The sequence below is a fragment of the Gopherus evgoodei genome, chromosome 8 (genome assembly GCF_007399415.2).
Source record: "Gopherus evgoodei ecotype Sinaloan lineage chromosome 8, rGopEvg1_v1.p, whole genome shotgun sequence".
NCBI classification, from domain to species: domain Eukaryota; kingdom Metazoa; phylum Chordata; order Testudines; family Testudinidae; genus Gopherus; species Gopherus evgoodei.
Window position 1 is genome coordinate 68,706,667 of NC_044329.1, and position 20,101 is coordinate 68,726,767.

Here is a 20,101-nt window from a genome sequence, read left to right on the forward strand (position 1 = left end):
TCTGTCAAATACTTCATATCAGGCCTGAACCAAAGCCCACTGAAGTCAATGCAAAGACTCCACTGATATCTGCGGGCTCTGAATCAGGCCCTTACATCTTGTCATGTATAATCTTATCTTGCACAACAAAAGATTGAAAAGTGAATTTTGATTTTGAGGATAGTTCTGCCATTAGCCAAATACCTTCATAGCTCTGTCTCTATAAACCAGCAGAAAGAAAACAACCAGTTTTCAAGTCTGATTCATTTTGTGGTAACATTCATTTAGGAATAGTGAGTAAATTAAAAGCTGGTGGTACTCCCTGAACACTTCTTTCGTGTTTCATTTACTTAACCTTTTTCAATTATTTTTCAGTTATAAAAATTAATCCCCTTTTGTCTGACTCTAGGCAACTTGTGATGCGGCATTTCGCTGCACCATAAGTCATAGGTATGGAGCTGAGCTTAATCTGCATAAAGACCAAGTTCTGCCATGCCATTGCGTGCCGAAAGTAAGGGTGCTGAGAGTGAGATGGCACACTCTGGTTTCCATTATATACAGAGTTTATAGTTTTGGTCAATGGCTTTCAGCACCCCACCCCAAAATTGGTTCAATGCCACTGTTTGCCATCCTTACTCATGGTGAGTAGTCCCAAACTTAAGATACTTCCACCTTTGCTCACATTAAAGAGTATACTCTGTGACTTGTCCCATTTTCTTCAACAGCACTACTTGTGGAGTAAGGTACTGCCAGATACTACTAAGATGGCTCAGCATGATGAGAGAGCAAATTCTGGGCAAGAGGGTACTACCCAATAAGAGCGGCAGAACTAGAGGCATAAGCAGCTACAGTCTTTTGTGTATTGCTCTCTATGGTACTTATATGGTCCCTATTATCTGAGCACCTCACAATCTTTAATGTATCCTCATAGCACCCCTCTGAGGCAGGGTAGTACCATTATAACCATTTAGAAGATGGGGAAATGGAGGCACAGAGCAACTAAGTGACTTGCCCAAGTTCCCACAAAGTCAAAGGTGAAGCAGAGAATTGAAACCAGGTCTCATGAGTCAGAGCGCAGCACCTTGCCTCTGGATTTTCCTTCCTCTTTGTACATCAGTGAGAGGAGAATTCCAAATGAACGTAAGAACAGAGACTATATAAGAAGATTTTTTTTATAGTTGACAAGCCTTTGTTTTGCAAGAATAGTTTTACACGTCTGCATTTATCTAGTTTATCTAGTGAGCTACATACAGCTTGTTAAAAATGAATCAATGTACTTGATTAATTGTATTCAGCCAACTTTAAAATGGACGAACCTGCCAAATGGCATATACAAGCATCAGGAATGAAGTTGAAATGACGTTAAGCTTTTTCTGCCCAGCTGGATGGATTTTTTTTAAAGCTCTCTACCTTTTAGGAAACAGGTATAGGATCTCTATCAGTCAGTGCTGGTTTGATACTTTTCTTAATGTTGGAAGGAATTTGGGTCATGGAAGATGAATGAGACTAGCAATGCAGTTTAGAGCACAGTTTTTTAGTGATATGAGGGCCGGGATTCAGATTCAGAAAGCACAACAACTGCTGAAGGATCAGTCAGACTCAGAGCAAGAAGTTGTAGAATCACAAGTGACAGTTCACTGGAAAATAAAGTTCTTTTGGAAGGTTTGATGTAATTTTATCTTTATTCTGTTTCAGATATCTCTGTTGTTAAGGTTTCTTCAAAGCCCTCCTAGGGCTACAGCAGGCAGAGTAGTGGTATAATAAAAACTATACTGCACGTTACAGGTGTAGTGCAATGGCATACAGATTCCTCCATTCTGAAATAAGACTGCTATATTTGGGCCCCCCCCCCCACTCCAAGCTTGAAATGCACAGCCCTAGAGGAATTATACAGATCCATTTTATCATCTAAGCAGTCAGGTACAATTTGATTCTTGCCTGATTCAGATAAAATTCAAGTTGTCTTCTCTAAGGCCCTGATATTGTTCCCATTAAAGTCAATGGCAAAACTGCCATTGACTTCAGTGGGGCAGAATCAGGTCCTAATTTGACGATTGCTCCATCAGTAGTAAAGTTAGAGTGGTCAGGTGTCCTGTTATTAGGGACTTTGTCTTATATAGGCAATTCAACCTCCAAAAGGGACCCAATTTTTCATACTTGTCCGGTCATCCTAAGTAAAGTATCATTGCAACTCTCAAATTATTACTCCATCTCTATTAAGTGAGTCTTTTGTCTAAATATGTGGCGATATTTTGTGCTGATTTACACCATCCCACCCTTCACTTCAAAAGACCCCATGGAGTCAAATTTTGCACTGAAATGCTGTCCAATTTATTGAAGTCAATAAGGTATAAGTTAGAATCTGCAATTTTACAGTAGATACATTAAGGGCCAGATCCTTAGTTGGTGTAAATCAGTACACTGTAGTCCTTTGAAGTCAATGGAGCTATGCTGAAATACTCCAGATGAGGATTTAGTCCATAGTAATAATCTCTATTGATTAAAAACAGTTTTAAACCTCCACCTACAGTACTTCTATAGCACAAATGACAACACTTTGATTTTGCAATTACAGTGGGAAATGCAATAATAACTTACACACATAGGTAACTGCATACTCAGTGCCCCCAGGAAATGTGCACTTTTCATAGTCTTGTTGAATTACTAGTCTGTCAGAATGTGAACATTGATTTGCTGACTTACCTGACTCTATGGAAGTACTGTACACAGCACATACACACAGACATTTAATTGCACAATTAAATAAAAAGCACGTTGTGTTGCATTGTGGTTTTAGGAAAGACTCAAATTAAATTGTACTGTACTGCTGTAACTTTACCCATTATATATTGGAAGACTTACAGCATCTACTTCTTTGTACCATTGCCTACCAATTTGCTTCTTAAATGTACTTAACAGTTTGTACAGATGTCCAGAGGAAGTGCTGCAATGTGGAAACTTTAATATTTTAGACAAATACGAGGTTTATTTACACTCTCTATATTATGGCTTCATTTAAAAAGCACACAAAAAATATACAGGCAACAACAACAAAAATCCAGTAGCCAGAAATTTTAGTGTGAGCACTTTTAAGAATAACTGCAAGGAAGTTTATATCTTCATACAAAACAAAACAAAACAAAAATCCCCAAACAGATAGAGGAGGAAAGTGATATATCCTTTAGGCTATATCCTACTGGTGGGGAAAGGAAGAACTTGTGTTAAGGTATTGGACTGGGACTCGGTGGAGCTACATTCTGTTTCTACCATGGACTTCTTGTGTACCCTTGGGCAAGTCACTCTCAAGCTTGTCTCTCTCCTGCCTTAATTTCACAGCTATAAAATTGTGACAGTACTTCCTTTCTCCGACCCTTTGTCCCATCTTGTCTATTAAGACTGTAAGCTCTTTATTTTTGTACAGCACCTAGCACAAAGGGTCTTTGATTTCAGTTGGGGCATCTAAGTACTACTGTAATAAACTAAATAAACTTTGAAAAGAACACCATCTTCTTAAAAGTGTTACATATTTATGTTTATAACTTTTCCAAAAAGATTAAAATAAAATAACTGGAAAATGGCCTTTTTGTACAAAAAATATACACCAGTTGTACCCAGCATTATTGGAATGTAGTTTCCAGGCAAAAATAGTTTCTCCCAATATTTTCCAGATCACAGGTAGCACTAGAATTGTAATGGAACTCAGCGGAATATAGTTAGAAAAGAACTGAGAGCCAAACACCCCACAATTCCAATGAGATGGTCTGACGTGATGAGCACCACTTCTAACTCTATTCTGATCCATTACAAGGCACTGCTGGTTTCAGCCTTCTACCCCTTTCAACCCTCTTCAGGGCTGTGCTCTCTCCTTCACCTGTTCAATCCCCACCCCAATGGTGCTAGGAGAAGCAGCAGTGAGAATACTGGGGGGGGGTCGGTAGCTTAGTAATTATTTCCCCCCATTTTCTTTATTGGTCACAAGCAATAGGCATTTAGCAGTTTCAATCCAGTGTCCCTGGTGGTTCTGTCCACAAAACCATCATCTTGGTACAAATGCTAGTCTGCTCATAGTCAATTCTGGAAAGGAAGATCAATAATATAGCAGTGCCGGAAGATTCATTGCTAACGCTGGGTGGTGAGACTTGCAAAACAAATATTTAATGTTGTATCTACTTAAGTATAGCTCTCAGCTTCTCACTTTCATGAATACTGCAAATATTCAAAAGGAAAAAGCAAACAAAGATGTAGGCTTTCTTTGATTCAACATGGAATTGCCAAGTAAACATCACAGTGTCAATAAATACCACTGAAATTGTTTCATACGGCAGCCTATACATATACAGTCTTGCTAGCTAAATATTTTAATCTTTTCTATTGCATTCCTCACATACAGAGGATGTTTATGACTGTGCACAAAAAACAGCATTTTGCAAGTGTAATAAATATTACGCCAGAATTAGAGCTGCTCCCCTCTTGCAGGCATATTTCATGTGTTCACAAATACTCCCTGAACAGCACACTTCATTGTATTTCCAAAGATTACCGGTGTCTTCATGTTGGAAACCTTGCTTTCTATCATATAAGTGGTCCTGTACAACTAAAAATAATTAGAAATGCAAATTTGGTGAAAAGAAGTTAATCAGGAAACTACATGACTGCTCTAGAGAAGTTGTGGTTTAGCACCAAGATAGAGCTGATTACTTGAGCATGCGGGTGCTATAGTAACCCAGTTTCACCATTTGGAAGCGCTTAAGCTCTAAACCACAGTACACTGCACCCTCTTCCTTTTTAGTAGGGTTCTGAAGAAGAAAAACAGAAGTAAACAGAATGAGAGAAACCACAGAGCAGCAAAGGCGTTGTTAGCTGTAGTTATACAAGCAGTCTATGATACTTGCTCTAAGCCTGTGAAGATGATGGATGACATTAAGTTTAATGTGTAATACAACTGACAGACTTGCTTTTCCTGTATATCTGATAATAGGTGGGATTCTTAAGTAATTATGATTCTAGCAAAGCTTTGTTTTTAGTTTAGATTAATTATGTGCATGGCAAAACTTAAATTTGTATTGCTGCATTTCTTTTTTGTATTTCTTTAAGGGTTTAGGGGAAGATTCTCAGGAGAGCTGATTGGGAGTTTTCCAGTCGAATGATTTTCTGTCAGAAAATGTAGTTTCTTCAAAACTGAAGTTTTCTCTGGGAAAATTTTGATTCTTGCCAGAAAATGTTGATTTTCTATCTGGCAAATCTAAGTGAAATATTTCATTTTTGGTTGGCTCAAACAAATCAGCCGAATCAGAACATTCATATTTTGAACTGACCTGAAAGGCTTCATTTTAGATCAGTTTAATAGAACTTTAGTTTAGCATTTCCTTTGTGTAATATTGCCAGATGAGACATGTAATTTCTCATTATCTGCCATGCTTTCCCAGGCTCCCTGGAGGACTACATCTTCCATAATGCAGTGTGGCTTCATGCTGCGCAGTACCTCATGTGAGTCACATGACTCTGGGTGCATTATGGGAGATGTAGTCTGGCTAAGTTATGCTCAGACCAGCAGATCATACCTCTGGTTCATAGAGGTGAATGCCAGCATCAGGTTCCTGATCTACAACTCCAATAAGATAATACACCACTGTGAGTAAATGCAGTTTAATATTGAACTGATTTGAAAGAAAGTGGTTTTGGACAGTTAATAAACCAACACGAAACATTTCTATTTTGGAATGTCAAAATGTTTTGATTCAATCAAATATGTCAAAATGAAACATTTTCCAGAATTTCCTTTACATGATTTTCAAAATTTCAGGTTTTGGTTCCAATTTGGGAATCAACAGGTCTGGGCACAGAATGGCTTGGAACAAAATGGAAAATATTTTTCAAAACAATTCATGATAAAGAATAAAATCTGACTCTATAGCCCTGAACCCCAAACACTTTTGCACGCAAGTAACTTTACACACGTGATTAGTTTTATTGATTTTGATGGAGTTCCTCACCATATAAAGTTACTCATACGTAAGTGTTTACAGGATCAAGGCCTGGGTTTATACGGGCTATTTGTAAAGTAGCACCAATCTCTTAACTTCCTTCACAAAGAAACAGTAAAGTCTTAGGGCCCCATTCTCACTTACACTGAGGCTCTTTACACCAGGCTGGCAGTGTAAAGGGGCCTTAAAATAGGCATAAATTACATCTCATCCCACTTGAAGTTTAAAAATAATTCAAAAGAGGCCTGCTAGAAGCAGCTTCTAAGGCTTCTTGCCCTACTCACCCTCTCCCTCCCACCAGTTGCAATTCACTGTTAGCGTGCAGTGGAGCTGACTAATGTCTAAATCTATTCTGTTTTCTAGAAGACCCACACAAACAGCTTTCCTCTCTCCTTCAAGTAGGTCACATCCTGCTGCATCCTCTGCAGATGTGGAAGGCTCTGACTCTGAAGAACTAATGCAGCCTACCTTCTGCACCTCAACTCACTCCAGAGCTCTCCTCAGTGGGGGCTCCTGTGTTACAATGTGCTGGACATTTGAGGGGTGGTAGGGAAGGGCGGAGGTGGGGATTTGCAACTATGCAAAATCACTGACCATTTTCCCCTGTGGAGGGGGAAATCACATCATCTGCCAGTGATACTGCAGCCTTTAGACTGAGGGGCTTCAAAGCCTGTCGGGAAGGATAACTTCCCCTTCCCTCTCCCCACACCCACAAATCACAGTCACTTTGACTTCACGACTCAAGGAACTGAATTAAAGTAGTTAAAAGCCAAATATGCCATTGGTGTTAGGGGGGCCCAACTTCATTGGCTGCTTGTGCTTGTGTGCAGCAGGGAATGCAAAATTGTTGCAATTCAACACCGGTATGTAATGAGGGGATAATTCTGGGTGCCAGTAACCTTGAGGACTAGGCACAGTCCTTTGCATAGAGCCATAGTAAATCTCAATCCACTTGCAGGGCCGCCCAGAGGATTCAGGGGACCTGGAGTCTTCAGCGGCTGGGGGCCCCTGCTTCGGCGATAATTCAGCGGTGGGGGGTCCTTCCGCTCAGGGACCCGCTGCCAAAGTGCCCCAAAGGCCTGCGGCAGAGGCCCTCTGCTGCCAAAGTGGGAACCACAGCTGAAGTGCCCCGCAGGGGCCCGGGGCCTGGGGCAAATTGCCCCACTTGCTCCCCCCCGGGCGGCCCTGTCCACTTGTGTGCCACTTGTGCGCCTGTAACGTAAGAAAGGGGGTGGAGAATGCACATGTCTTTTGAGACATGGATTTAAGTGCTCAGAATAATCTGATAGCTAAGCAGCATTGTTTTCAGTTTTTAATGCAGAATTGCATCTCTATCCTGCTTGTTAGATTTCTCTTGCACATACACATAATACCCCACACTTGTATTGGGTAAGGTTAATCCCTAAACACGTTAGTCTGAATCTTTTCAAGCTTTTTTGGTTGGAATTATTCTTGGATGATGTGTTACATCTGTCAAATTAGTCTGATACAAATAATTTGTATGTTGTCTTTTCTGAATGGACAGAATTATAAGTAGGTTATTTGAGTGACCATTGCACAGTATATCAGGTCCATAGTCATGGTTCCAAGCAAAAAGCTGTTGCTGCTGTTTATGAATGTAGTTAGTACATCTTAAAGTTCCGGGGATTTCAAACACTCAACTCTTTTTTAGCCTAGTTTCTTCACAGCAGTCCTTGAATTTGCTCATCTTGTTTAATATTTAAAAGGTCTCTTTAAAATATAGTAGTCCTGCTTTTCCCTCTTTGGGCCTGGGCGTCTAACTGCTTCCAAAGGAAAGTACTGTCAGCTCAGGTGTTCTGGGTTTATAACCTTGGGAGTCTTCCTTCCCCATCTGAAGCCTTTTCCAAGAAGCAGCTGCAATTGTGTCCACCAACTAGTGGCCAGATGTTGGAGTGAACTAAAACAATTAGCCAAGTCTTCCATCTGTTGGCTGGACTTGCTGTGAATGTGCTTTCTGCAAATTATCTGAATAAGGATATAATCTGGACCTTCATGGTTAATAGGCTGAAAATCTATTAGGTGAGCCAAGAGGGGGAGGGCTACACATGTCTTAGTTAGAGGAAACTGTTTGCATCCCTTACATTTTCCTCCCCTTCCAGGTGCTTATATGTATGAGTCAATAACTTCCACATCATCTCAAAAATTATTTAAGGTTTGATTAAGTCTGAGATTTCATTAAAGGTTTGGGATGTTCCCTATTTCATCCAGACTGGGTTGCCAATCCCTTAATGTCTCAGTGATTGTCAGACTTTCTTACAACATATTGTACTTTTTGTATTCAGAACAACTTAGAGCTTTGGAGATATCCTTGAGTTTCATTCCAGCTATGAATTTTAGAAACATGCTTGCTGATTGATATGACCGGGGCAGAAAGTTGTGACTTCAAGCATGATTTTGCCAGTACAGTCACTGAAATATTTTGAATTGTAGTGTATCACGTTAGGAAAAGTAAATTCATGGTAAAAATACATGTATTGGACTGGAGTAATGTTATTTTAAGATCAAGTACCCTGTGATCTCCATTTCATCTTTTTAAAAGGATATATTCAATTTGTCTGGTATCTCACAACAGGATTATAACAGGAGATACAACTGTACAAGGTTTGAGAGTTTTTTGGTGTTATGGTGCCACCTACTGAGTTAATACTAGCTGCATCTTATTCTGCTACTATAATAAATTAAATTAAAAAGAAAATATGCGGCATACAGAATGTTTGTCATAAAATTGCCACAATAATCTGTTCAGAGAACAATACAAGAAAAGGAAAGATAGCACTATTACCATCATCTGTAGTAAAGCTGTTTAATAATAATACTTAGCAGTAGTCATCATCAAAGAGATTTACAAACAATTAATGAATCCTTCAAACATCCCTGAATGGTAGTTAAGTTAGTACCATTTATTCCACATTTTTAGAGGCATAGAGAGGTTAAGAGATCTGCCAAAGTCACAAAAGGAGCCAGTGTCACAGAGAGGATTAGAACTCAGTGATTTCTGGTTCCATCTTGTGCTCAGATCAACAGATTATACCTCTCTTGAAGCACTACAGCTTAAGAGTGTCTGAGCATATCTTCATCATATTTACACTGGAGATGGATGAACTCATTGTGGGCATTTCAATACCTTCTAAATAGAATTTCGCTTTGACTTGGTTTGCAACTCCTTATTCAGTTCCTGCAAACATGCGTTCAAATGGAGTTCTACCTTTACTATGAAAGTTCAAAGAATGTGAAATTTGGGTTCAAGGCTAAAACCAAATTAATACATTGAAACAAAATTAGATTTTGGAATAGTTTATGAAGAATAAGTAATCTGCTTGAAAGTGACCAAACTGTAGAGCTCAGATATGTAATTTAAAACATTTAAAGGCATATTCTAATCTACAGGTCGAGATTTGCTGTCTTATCTCATAAGATTTCCAATTTTGTTCATGTATTGCATGTATACAAATGTTAATAAAGTAGCTGCCTATCCATACGCAGTAGATATGCACGTTCAAGAGATTTGGATAGTTCAGATGAGCATCTATACTTTTGGATATGTGTCTGTACCCAGTCTCTGAGCTTGCTGAGGTTCAACCATTACTGCCTTAATAGCAGTGAGAAGTGTAAGTGGTTTTGGAGTATCTGTGGTGGTGCTGTATGGTGGATAACAGGAATGAACCCACTAGAAAAACCCTACTCATACACATTAGTACTAGGATGGCTGTTTCAGCATTATTTTTCTACCAGTTTTATTTTAGTTCTAGCTAATAGATCTGCTCTAATACACTAAGTTATTGGCTTTTTACAAATGTTAATAAAAAGAGACCTAGGGTGAAATCCTGGCCCCAGTGAAGTTGATGGGAGTTTTTATCATTGACTTCGCTGGAGTCAGGATTTCACCTCTGGTTTCTTTCTCTGTCTCATTTTTTTTACTGTACGTGAACTTTTTCAAAGTTCCACTTAGCAACTGAGCATTTTCCTGGGGTGCCTTCTTTCAACTTGGTGGCTACATTTTTTTTTTTTAAACTGCCCAGATAGATTGTGGAACTTGTAGCATCTTTTGAGCAGCTGAACTATTATGATGTTGCTTGTCAGGTCAATGAGGAGAAATCCCTTTGAGTCCCTGAAGGTCTGCCTATGGTGAGCCTCTGTGCTGGAGACTAGAATCCAATTTGGACCCTTGTGTGTAAGGGGGAAGACAATAAAGCCTTCAGATGTGAAGGATTGAAACTTAAGTGGCATTTTGGTTGTTCCTGTTCTTCTCCAAAGTGTGCTCATCCTGCTGTTACTTGACTTGCTCATGTAACCCCCACACCTTCTGGATGTGGTGCTCTGTCCCATCGAGTGGCATCAAGACCACTTAGAGAGAAATTACTGAGTCTGCTTTACAGCCTTAAGTAACAGCGAGTTGGCTTTTAGCTCCTGCGGTAGAGACCCATGCACTAAACTCCTGAGATCCCTGGTTCAAACCCACCCGCTGATGACTGGGGTCTGTCGGCTTTACACGCAGACCGCCAGGGTCATTTATTTCTGTCTCCCTCCCTCCCTCATAATACTAATTTTACTGAATTCAAGGCTCTTAGGACATCTAAAGGCCTAAAGGCACCTGTAGTCATCTGTATAAAGCACTGTATCCATTGATGAAACCTGTCCTACAATACTGGCTCCACATTTTAAAAAGGCTGTTGAAAAATTTGGAAGGGTGTGGAAAAGAGACACATGAAAAGATTTGAGGACTGGAAAAAATGCCTTACAGTGAGAGACTTAAAGAACTCAATCAGTTTCACTTGTCAAAAAAAAGATTGAGAGATTTGAGTATTGTGTAGCGGTATCTTCACAGGGAGAAATTACTGGGTACTAAACAACAGGTTTCAGATTAGCAGCCTTATTAGTCTGTATCCGCAAAAAGAACAGGAGTGGGTTTTAGCCCATGAAAGCTTATGCTCAAATAAATATGTTAGTCTCTAAGTGTCATAAGTACTCCTGTTCTTTTTGTGGATAGTGGCTCTTTAATCTGACAGAGAAAGGCATAAGACTCAATGGCTGGAAGCTGAAGCCAGACAAACTCAAATTAGAAAGCAAGCACAATTTCTTAAGAGTAATGGTGACTAGCCATTGGAACAAACATTGGAACAAACAAAGGGAAGTGGTGGAGTCTCCATCTCTTGATATCTTCAAAGCAAGACCGAATGCCTTCTTGGAAGATATATATGTGAATTTAGGCATGTAAATATGGAACTTGACTTTTAGAGCTGATGAAGGACCACAGCTCCAATGAAGTCAGAAAACATTATGGGTGCTCAAGAGGTCATTTAGTCTAGGCCCCTGCACTGAGGCAGGTTCCCCCCTCAGTCATCTTTCCTCAAGATAAAACATGCCCATGTTTTTTAACCTTTATTTATAGATCAGGTTTTCTAAACTTTTAACACTTTTTGTAGCTCTCTTGTGGATTCTCTCCAGTTTGTCCACACCTTTTCTAGAGTGTAGCGCCCCAAACTGGACATAGTGCTCCAGCGGAGGACTCATTGGTGCTGAGTAGAGTGGACAGTTACCTCCTGTGTCTTACATGTGACACTCTTATTAATACTCCCTAGAATATTAGTTTTTTTCTTGCATCACATTGTTGATTCATGTTCATTTTGTAATCCAGTATAATCCCTAGCACCTTCTGAGTGGTACTACTGCCTGGCCGGTTATTCCCCATTGTCTAGTTGTGTATTTGATTTTTCCTAAGTGTAATACTTTACACTTGTCTTTATTAAATCTCATCTTGAGTTCAGACCAATTCTCTAATTTTTCAAGGTCATCTTGAATTCTAATTCTGTCCTTCAAAGTACTTTCAGTTCCCTCCATTTTAGTGTCATCCACACATTTTATAAGCATGCTTTCCATTCCGTTATCCAAGTCATGAATGAAAATGTCAAATAGTACCAGACACAGGAGAGACCCCTAGGGAACCCCACTAGATATGTCCCTCAGTTTGACAGTGAACCATTGATAATTACTCGTTGAGTACAGTCTTTCAACAAGTTGGTCCCCTACCTTAGAGTAATTTCATCTAGATCTCATTTTCCTAGTTTGCTTATGAGAATGTTACGGGACAGTGTCAAAAGCCTTACTAAAAACAAGATATATCTCCTCTGTGGCTTCTACCCATGCGCTAGTCCAGTAACCTTGTAAAAGCAGGAAAATAGGTTGGTTTGGCATAATTTGTTCTTGACAAACCCATGTTGTCTATTACCTACAATCCTATTATCCTTTAGGTGCTCACAAATTGATTGTTCCGGTATCTTTCCAGGTATCAAAATTAGGCTGACTAGTCTATAATTCCCCAGGTCTTCTCCCCCTGTCTCCAGTTTTTAAACAGAGGTACTATGTTTGCCCTTCTCCAGTCCTCCGGGATGTAACCCATCCTTATGAATTCTCAAAGATAATCACTACTGATTTCAAGATTGCTTCTGCTGGTTCCTGATGTACCCGAGGGCGAATTTCATCAGACCCTTGATGACTTGAATACATCTAACTAATCTAAATATTCTTTATGCTGTTCTTTCCCTATTTTGACTGCTTGTCATGTCCCTTGTTGTAAATATTAATTGTGTTAAATATTTGGTCACAATTTGCCTTTTTTAGTGAAGGCTGAAGCAAAATAGGCATTAAACACCTCTGCCTTCTTGTTGTGTACATATAATATAAGAGAGCATCGTGAAGTTATCCCACTGTAATCAATGCTGTAGTAAGAAATATGGTCCTAGCTGGAAAACTAATGGCAGCTGACATTTTTTTCCTATTTAAATTGTACTTTTTTGCTATGTACACTATTCAATTAATAATATTTTTCCTATCACGTGACAGGAGAAACAACTATAAATTCTCCCATGCCCACAAGCACATCACCTCTACCCGCACGCTTCACTGCACACTCATCTGCAGGCGACAATGAAGGTAAAAGTGAAACATGGGGCACAGTTTTGTTCTCAGCTTGTTTTCCCTGAACTGACATCCAGCTCCACCACACAGATGTTACAACAGTCATTTACAGTTGTTCACACTGGCTTACCTCACATGAATAGTACATTAAATAATTAAATTAGGAAAATAATTCAAAATATTTGTATACCCTTGGTATATTTAGTATCTGATTCTCATTTACATTAAGACATCTTGATGCTGCCAGAACAAAATGCAAAGAGGCTTTACGTAAATGAGAATCAGACTCTTAAAGCTTAAAACATAAGAACATAAGAATGGCTATACTGGGTCAGACCAATGGTTCATCTAGCCCAGTATCCTGTCTTCTGACAGTGGCAAATGCCAGGTGCCCCAGAAGTCATGGTAATCATCAAGTGATCCATTCCCTGTCGCCCATTCCCAGATTCTGGCAAACAGAGGCTAGGAACACGTTAGAGGATGGTTTTGCATCCCTGCCCATCCTGGCTAATAGCCAATTTAATGTAATTTCTTTCTTAGAAACACAGGGCCACATTCTCAAATGCAGACACCTATTGCTAATTGTATCCATAGGGTTTGTGCGTGCACGACAGGTAAGTGCATGCATAAGTATCCACTTTGCATGCATAAAAACATGAGCATGTGCAGGTGCAGGTGCAATTTAGGCAGCCATATTGTAAAATTTGACCCATAGTCCTGATGCTTCTAAAGCTACATTTCCTAACAGTGAACCTGGAATATTTCATTGTAGGCTGTTTACCAAAAATACCAATATGGCGGTGTGGTATGGTGAACGAACCCACGGAGGCCCTGGAAAGGATTGGGCTCAGCATCATATATTTGTACTATAGCTGAGGCCCACAGCTGAGGGAAGTCTTCTTTATATATACACATTTAGACAAATATGGCCTTAAAGGCATCAGGCATTGTTTGAGTTCTCATTCTACCTTTGCCTCCCAAGTGCTTGAACTCCAACTCAGATGTGGAGGTTTCCTTGGCTCAGGTGTCACAGCCTGTCACAGAGAATTAACAAATTAAACTAATTCTAGTTTTAACCTGTCTCTTGTATAATACATGTTGTTCTACGGTAGTCAATGTACTGCATGACAGATAACTAAGCACCTGGATGAAATAATGGAGCTCAGTGTCTCATGCCTTGAATTCACATTCTGGATTAAAGAAAGAATGACAGAATAAAGACAATTATTATTTATACTGTACATTTCACAGTTAAGTTCCTGTCAGTTATGTATCACCAGGTGTTATAGGGTTATATAGACTGGTATTGAACTTCCATTTTTACATCCTCTACACCTGAGAAAACCATTTCACCTCTAGTTACAAACATCTTTGGGAAATCTCCATCCCACGCCCATTCCATCAGAATCCCAGACTACCAATATCAAACTACAAGATAATTCCCCCGAAAAATCTTGTTACAATGGGTTGAGTGACCTACAAGGTTAAAATCTTTTTAGATTATAGGGGAAGTCCAGAAGCAGTCAATGTGAAGTTGGGAAGAAAAGAATGGTTCTCCTCTCCCCATGGACAACTGAAAAGCGCTCTTTGGTATAGCACCAGTTAGTGTTACTCAGGAGTATTGGGCCAGATCCTCAGGTGGTGTAAATCTAGCCAGCTCCAATGACATAGGTGGAGATACATTGATTTACACCAGCTGAGGCTCTGGCCCATTATATTACATCCTAATTTGTGAATGTTCCAGAAACATTGTTTTGTTTTTATTGCTTAAATTAAAAGGGCCCTAAGCTCTTCTCCTGCATGGGGCAAGGATCTGTTTGCATGAATCTGATTGCAGGATTGAGGCCTTAATGTATGGACACAAATGTGTATAACGTTCTCTTGACATACCATATTTACTCCTGTTTTTATTCCTTTTAGGGCAAATGCAGACCTCTACTGAAACTGGTAAGAGAACTATTTTTACTTTCCTTACAGAACTGCAACACTTCTCTATGAAATTTGCTTGTATTGTGGTTGTGTTCACTTCCAATATGCTTTGTGTGTACAAGTATTATCTTTTAGATTGTTTAATGCCTTTACATTTAGAATAGTGAGATCACAGGTGAAATAATATAGACTGGTTTAAAAAGGAGGAACCAAATGAACCAATTTGCTTTTGTCTGAATTTGGGATTTACATGTTGTGACAGACCCAGGCCAGTAGGATGCAGGAGTCTGGTAGAGGGCAAATATACTGGTCACTGGGTGAGTAGTTTTCTGTTCCCTGAGTGACCAGAGCAGAGTCTGCACTAGAGTAATCAGGAACCTGCTAGAACCAATTAAAGCAGACAGGCTGATTAGAACACCTGCAGCCAATCAAGGCAGGCTAATCAGGGCGCCTGGTTTAAAAAGGAGCTCACTCCAGTCAGATGGGGTGGAGCCAGAGGAGAGGAAGTGCATGTGAGGAGCTGGGAGCAAGAGGCACAAGGAGCTGAGAGTGAGAGGGTGTGCTGCTGGAGGACTAAAGAGTACAAGCGTTATCAGATACCAGGAGGAAGGTCCTGTGGTGAGGATAAAGAAGGTGTTTGGAGGAGGCCATGGGGAAGTAGCCCAGGGAGGTGTAGCTGTCACACAGCTGTTACAAGAGGTACTATAGACAGCAGCAAATATAGGGCCCTGGGCTGGAACCCAGAGTAGAGGGCGGGCCCGGGTTCCTCCCAACTCCCGATCAGACACAGGAGGAGTTGATCCAGACTGTGGGGGAGATCACTGAGGTGAGCAAATCTGCCAATAAGCGCAGGACTCACCAAGGTAGAGGAGGAACTTTGTCACAATGTATTTCACTGAACATATCTCATTCACTTAACATATTCATTTAGATTGTAAGTTCTTCAGGGCAGGGACTGAGTCTTTGTTATATGTTGGTACAGTGCCTAACACAATGGAGCCTTGGCCTCCAGGCATGATTGTAATACAAATTATTAATAAAAATAATAATAGGTAATAATTGGAGATATACCAATCTCCTAGAACTGGAAGGGACCTCAAAAGGTCAGCATGTCCAGCCCCCTGCCTTCACTAGCAGGACCAATTTTTGCCCTAGATCCCTAAGTGATCTCCTCAAGGATTGAACTCACAACCGTGGGTTTAGCAGGCTAATGCTCAAACCACTGAACTATCCTTAGTTTAAACAGAAAATGTGTTCATAATTATTTGGTTTTGTTACTTCCAGATAGTGTTTCCACATTTATCTGACCTAGCAGAGTTAAACTTTTACAAAAATTACAGAAAACCCCAATAGAATTTAAAAAAGAATCCAGAGCCCACTGAAGTCTTTCCACTGAATTCACTGGCTTGGGACCAGATCTATACAGTAAAAAACCAGTAATATAAATATAGCACAAATAACAGAATTCAAGTTCTTCATCCTATAATAGAACTTTACCACACACTTACAAAATCGTATTATCTTTATCTGCAAACAAAGAGTTAAGAGGTCACAGCTCAGAATGAGAGAGACAACAGTGAAACTGGGGCTGAAGACACAGAAACGCTATAGGGAGACTGAAATAGCAGTGAACAGTACAATGAGAGGTATCAGTGTGCTTTTTGGACATGCAGAACAGACATGCCAAACCCATGTAAAAAACATGGAAATTGGGTTTGCTTTTAGCTTAATTGGCTTTTGAGTTGCTTGTTGGCTAGTTTTTGGCTTCTAGCTTGTTGCTTATTTGGCTTCTAGCTTGTTGCTTCATTTTTTTTGATTCGCTCCCGGCAAGCAGGGGCAAGGGGCAAGGTAAGCAAAGGAGCGGGGGAGAGTCAGTGGTGCACAGCCGGCTCACCACAGTCCCAGACTGCACACCAGGGGAATCTAGTCATATAGACTGTTGGGGTTCTTAGGGATTGGCTTGTTTTGGCCTTGTTTTGAAATGGAATTAGCTTGATTTTTGGCTTATTGTGAAAGTCAGGGTGCTTATTTTCCACGTGAAAGTTGGCAACTGTGATGCAGAAGATGAAAAACAGACAATAGAGTTGGACAAAAGTGGAACCAAGATGCCAAATCTCTTGAAATGAAAAAAAAAACAGGTTAGAAGTTATGATTTCTTGTTAAATAAAACCTGGTTTATTTATTTTTCCTTTTGTGAAGCAATGATGACATCCAGTGGTCCTTTAGGTTATTTATAGGTATATATTACATACAGGTATTTCAAGAGATGAATTTTAGCTTCCATTTCCCTATTCAAAGAGTCAAAGTAATGAATACTGATTACATGCCATTTTTGGACATACATTTATTCATGACTTCTTTCAAACCAGTCTAAAGAATATGAATCAACTGAGAATCCTGGGGAAGATTTTATGTCCTCTGAGAGTGCTGTGCAGTGGTTAGATCAGGGGACTGAGAGTAAGGATTCCCAACTTCTGTTCCTTGGCTTTTCCACTGACTGGGATGTATGACCTTGTGCACACTTGTACAATGTCTATAAAAGCGTTTACCAACAGAATCTGATCCTTACTGGGTTATTCAAGTGAGTTGGGACAATAGATTAGTTTTTACATTGGTTTTATACATAAGAGAGTATTAGAGACTAATAGTGACATTTATATTATTGTTTTGGAACAGTTATTAAAATTACAAGGGTAAACCTCTCTCTCTCTCTCTCTCTCTCTCTCTCTCAGATGCCTGCAACTCTGATTTCATTTCATATAGAATGCATGTTTATATATTTGCTTTTGGCCTTACATATAAGTAATAAAGTGAAATTGTATAACTGCCTAAAATATATGGTCTTAGTTTTCCTTCTTTTAACATTATCTATTCAGGAATAGATACCTTGTTTCCATGTGACTTTGTTGTCATTGTCTGCACCTGATATGTTAGGAAGCACTAACAGAACTATTGTACTTCCTTACAACAGGCATCATTCCAACAAGCAGCACAAACATCAGCACTCATGAAGACTCAAACTCTTCCTTTGGATCCAGCAATCAGCCACACAGCAGCACTGCTGCCCTTACTTCACTCACTCCTGCTACCACCACATATAAACCATCAGGTTTGCTGTATTCCTTTAGATTCCCCAGGTTGGCTTTAATACAATTGCTTGAGCTGCACATGGAGAAAATTGTGTAATTTGGCAGTTTATCACACTTACTGCTCAACAAACTGAAAATGTTCCTAAGCTTCACAACTGACCCAGGACCACAAGGTGTTTCTGTGTTTTATTTCCAGAATGTGACCTGATCTTACAGTCACTATTCAGGCAAAACTCTTCCTGCAGTCAATGAGAGTTTTGCCAAAGCCAAAGCTGCAGGAACTGGCCCAATACAGAACTGATAAAACAGACAGTGAGTGGTTTCTAAGCAATGAAATAAATACCAAGGCACTGTAAGTGGCATACCTGACCTGGCAAACACATACTGCTGAAGGTAGTGCTTTGCCATGAGGAGTATCATGAGTGTAAGCACTATGCTTAGTAGTGTTTGAGGAATTGTGCCTTATGATAAGAACTATGGGCAAAGCTATGTTTACACAATGGGATAAAACCTGCAGCTCTTATTCGGGCAAAGCTTCTGTTGACTTCATTATGCCCCATATATTTGAGAACTGATTGACACATAAAAGAGTCCTGATATTGTGAATTCTAGTTAAAGATTCTTGTTATGTTCTTTAATGGAAATACTAAAACAACCTTTCTTGCAGCTCCGCTCAATCTTTTGGTAAGATAATTACAAGAAGAAAGTACATAATCCAAGACGTTTATGATATGATTATATGAAACAGTGAACGCGCTTTCTAATACTAATTTATTCTGTCCTTGCAGATACTTCCAATCCGCCACGCTTGCATGCCACCTCACCATCTGTGAACCATACTCCAACCAGCACTCAAGCAAACATTTCTCAGCCTTCCTCAAAAACCACTTTGACTACTCCCACTCTCACACCAGGTGACAAACCTGCACACAGTTCTGGCAATCCTAACACTGCATGCATGGGAAATGTGTTAGAATGAGGGCACTGAAGTGACTTTGAGTATTTTTTTTTAAACCTAACAAGTGATTTATTCTACAGATTCAACTGCAGAAAATTGCATTAAACTAAAATCTCTTAGGATGCTTACTACTCCTAACGTAAGAGTTAACTGATGTAAAAGAGGCCAGATTCACTTCTTGTCAGCCAAGTGGAAAATTAAACTTATTTTCTAAGGAGTAATATAAATCAAGGCTAAACCCTGAACTCCTTATTCAGATAAATCTCCTATGGGTATCCATAGAAATTTTGCCCAAGTAAAGGAGGAGTGCAGGATCAGATCCCATAGATTTGTTTCATGGTTTTAGAAGACTTACAGACAAGGCTGGCACTATCATTTAGGCAGCCTAGGCAATCGTCTAGGGCGCCAGGATTATTCGGGGGGTGGCATTTTGCCGGGGGGGCAGCAGGCGGCTCCAGTTGACCTGCCGCAGAGGGTCTGTTGGTCCGTGGCTCCGGTGGAGCTGCTGCAATCAGGCCTGCGGACGGTAGGCTGCTCGCGTGGCTCCGGTGGACCGCCCGCAGGCATGCCTGCAGCAGCTCCACCAGAGCTGCGGGCCAGTGGACCCTCCACAGGAATGACTGCGGCAGCTCCACCGGAGCCGCGGGATCAGCATGGGGGGGTGGCAAACTGGCTGTGTGCCTAGGGTGCGAGAAACCCTAACACCGATCCTGCTTACAGGTTGTTTCACTAAATAACTAGTCTGCTGGGACTTATGCATGTAAGTAGGACTTATGCATGTAAGTAACTTCATTCACATACATTTACAGTCAATGACACTAATCACGTAAGTTATTCATGCACTTGGATGAATTGCATCCGAAGAGTTTTAAAAGAGTTGGCTCAGGAGTTCTCACCTCCTATGTTAATTTTTAAGGAGACTTGGAAATCTGGGGAAGTTCCAATAGACTAGAAGAAAGCCAATATTGTGCCAAAGACAAATGGGATCACCGCAGGTTAAAATAGGCTAGATGACTTGACATTAATCCCAGACAAGCTAATGGAATGGCTGATATGGGACTCCATCAATAAAGAATTCAAGTATAGAAATATAATTAAATCATCTTGATTGGTATTGTAAAATAAGTCCTGTCAAGTTAATATTGTTATTTGCCAAGATTGCAAGTTAGGCTGATAACATAACTGTGCTGATAAAGTATACTTGGATTTCAGTAAAGTGTTTGACT

At 40.0% G+C, this 20,101-nt stretch overlaps 1 protein-coding gene across 6 annotated transcripts in view; it reads left to right on the forward strand.

The window, feature by feature from the left end:
- The window catches only part of PTPRC (protein tyrosine phosphatase receptor type C), a 106,737-nt gene that overhangs the window by 27,500 nt on the left and 59,136 nt on the right, over window positions 1-20,101 (forward strand). The window contains exons 3-6 of one of the 6 annotated variants that reach the window (XM_030572395.1): window positions 12,825-12,914; window positions 14,820-14,846; window positions 17,800-17,937; window positions 18,706-18,831. In XM_030572395.1, coding sequence (XP_030428255.1) covers window positions 12,825-12,914; window positions 14,820-14,846; window positions 17,800-17,937; window positions 18,706-18,831 — 381 coding nt within the window. The remainder of the gene's footprint in view (window positions 1-12,824; window positions 12,915-14,819; window positions 14,847-17,799; window positions 17,938-18,705; window positions 18,832-20,101) is intronic. The other 5 variants (XM_030572397.1, XM_030572396.1, XM_030572399.1 and 2 more) reach the window with 5 other exon arrangements.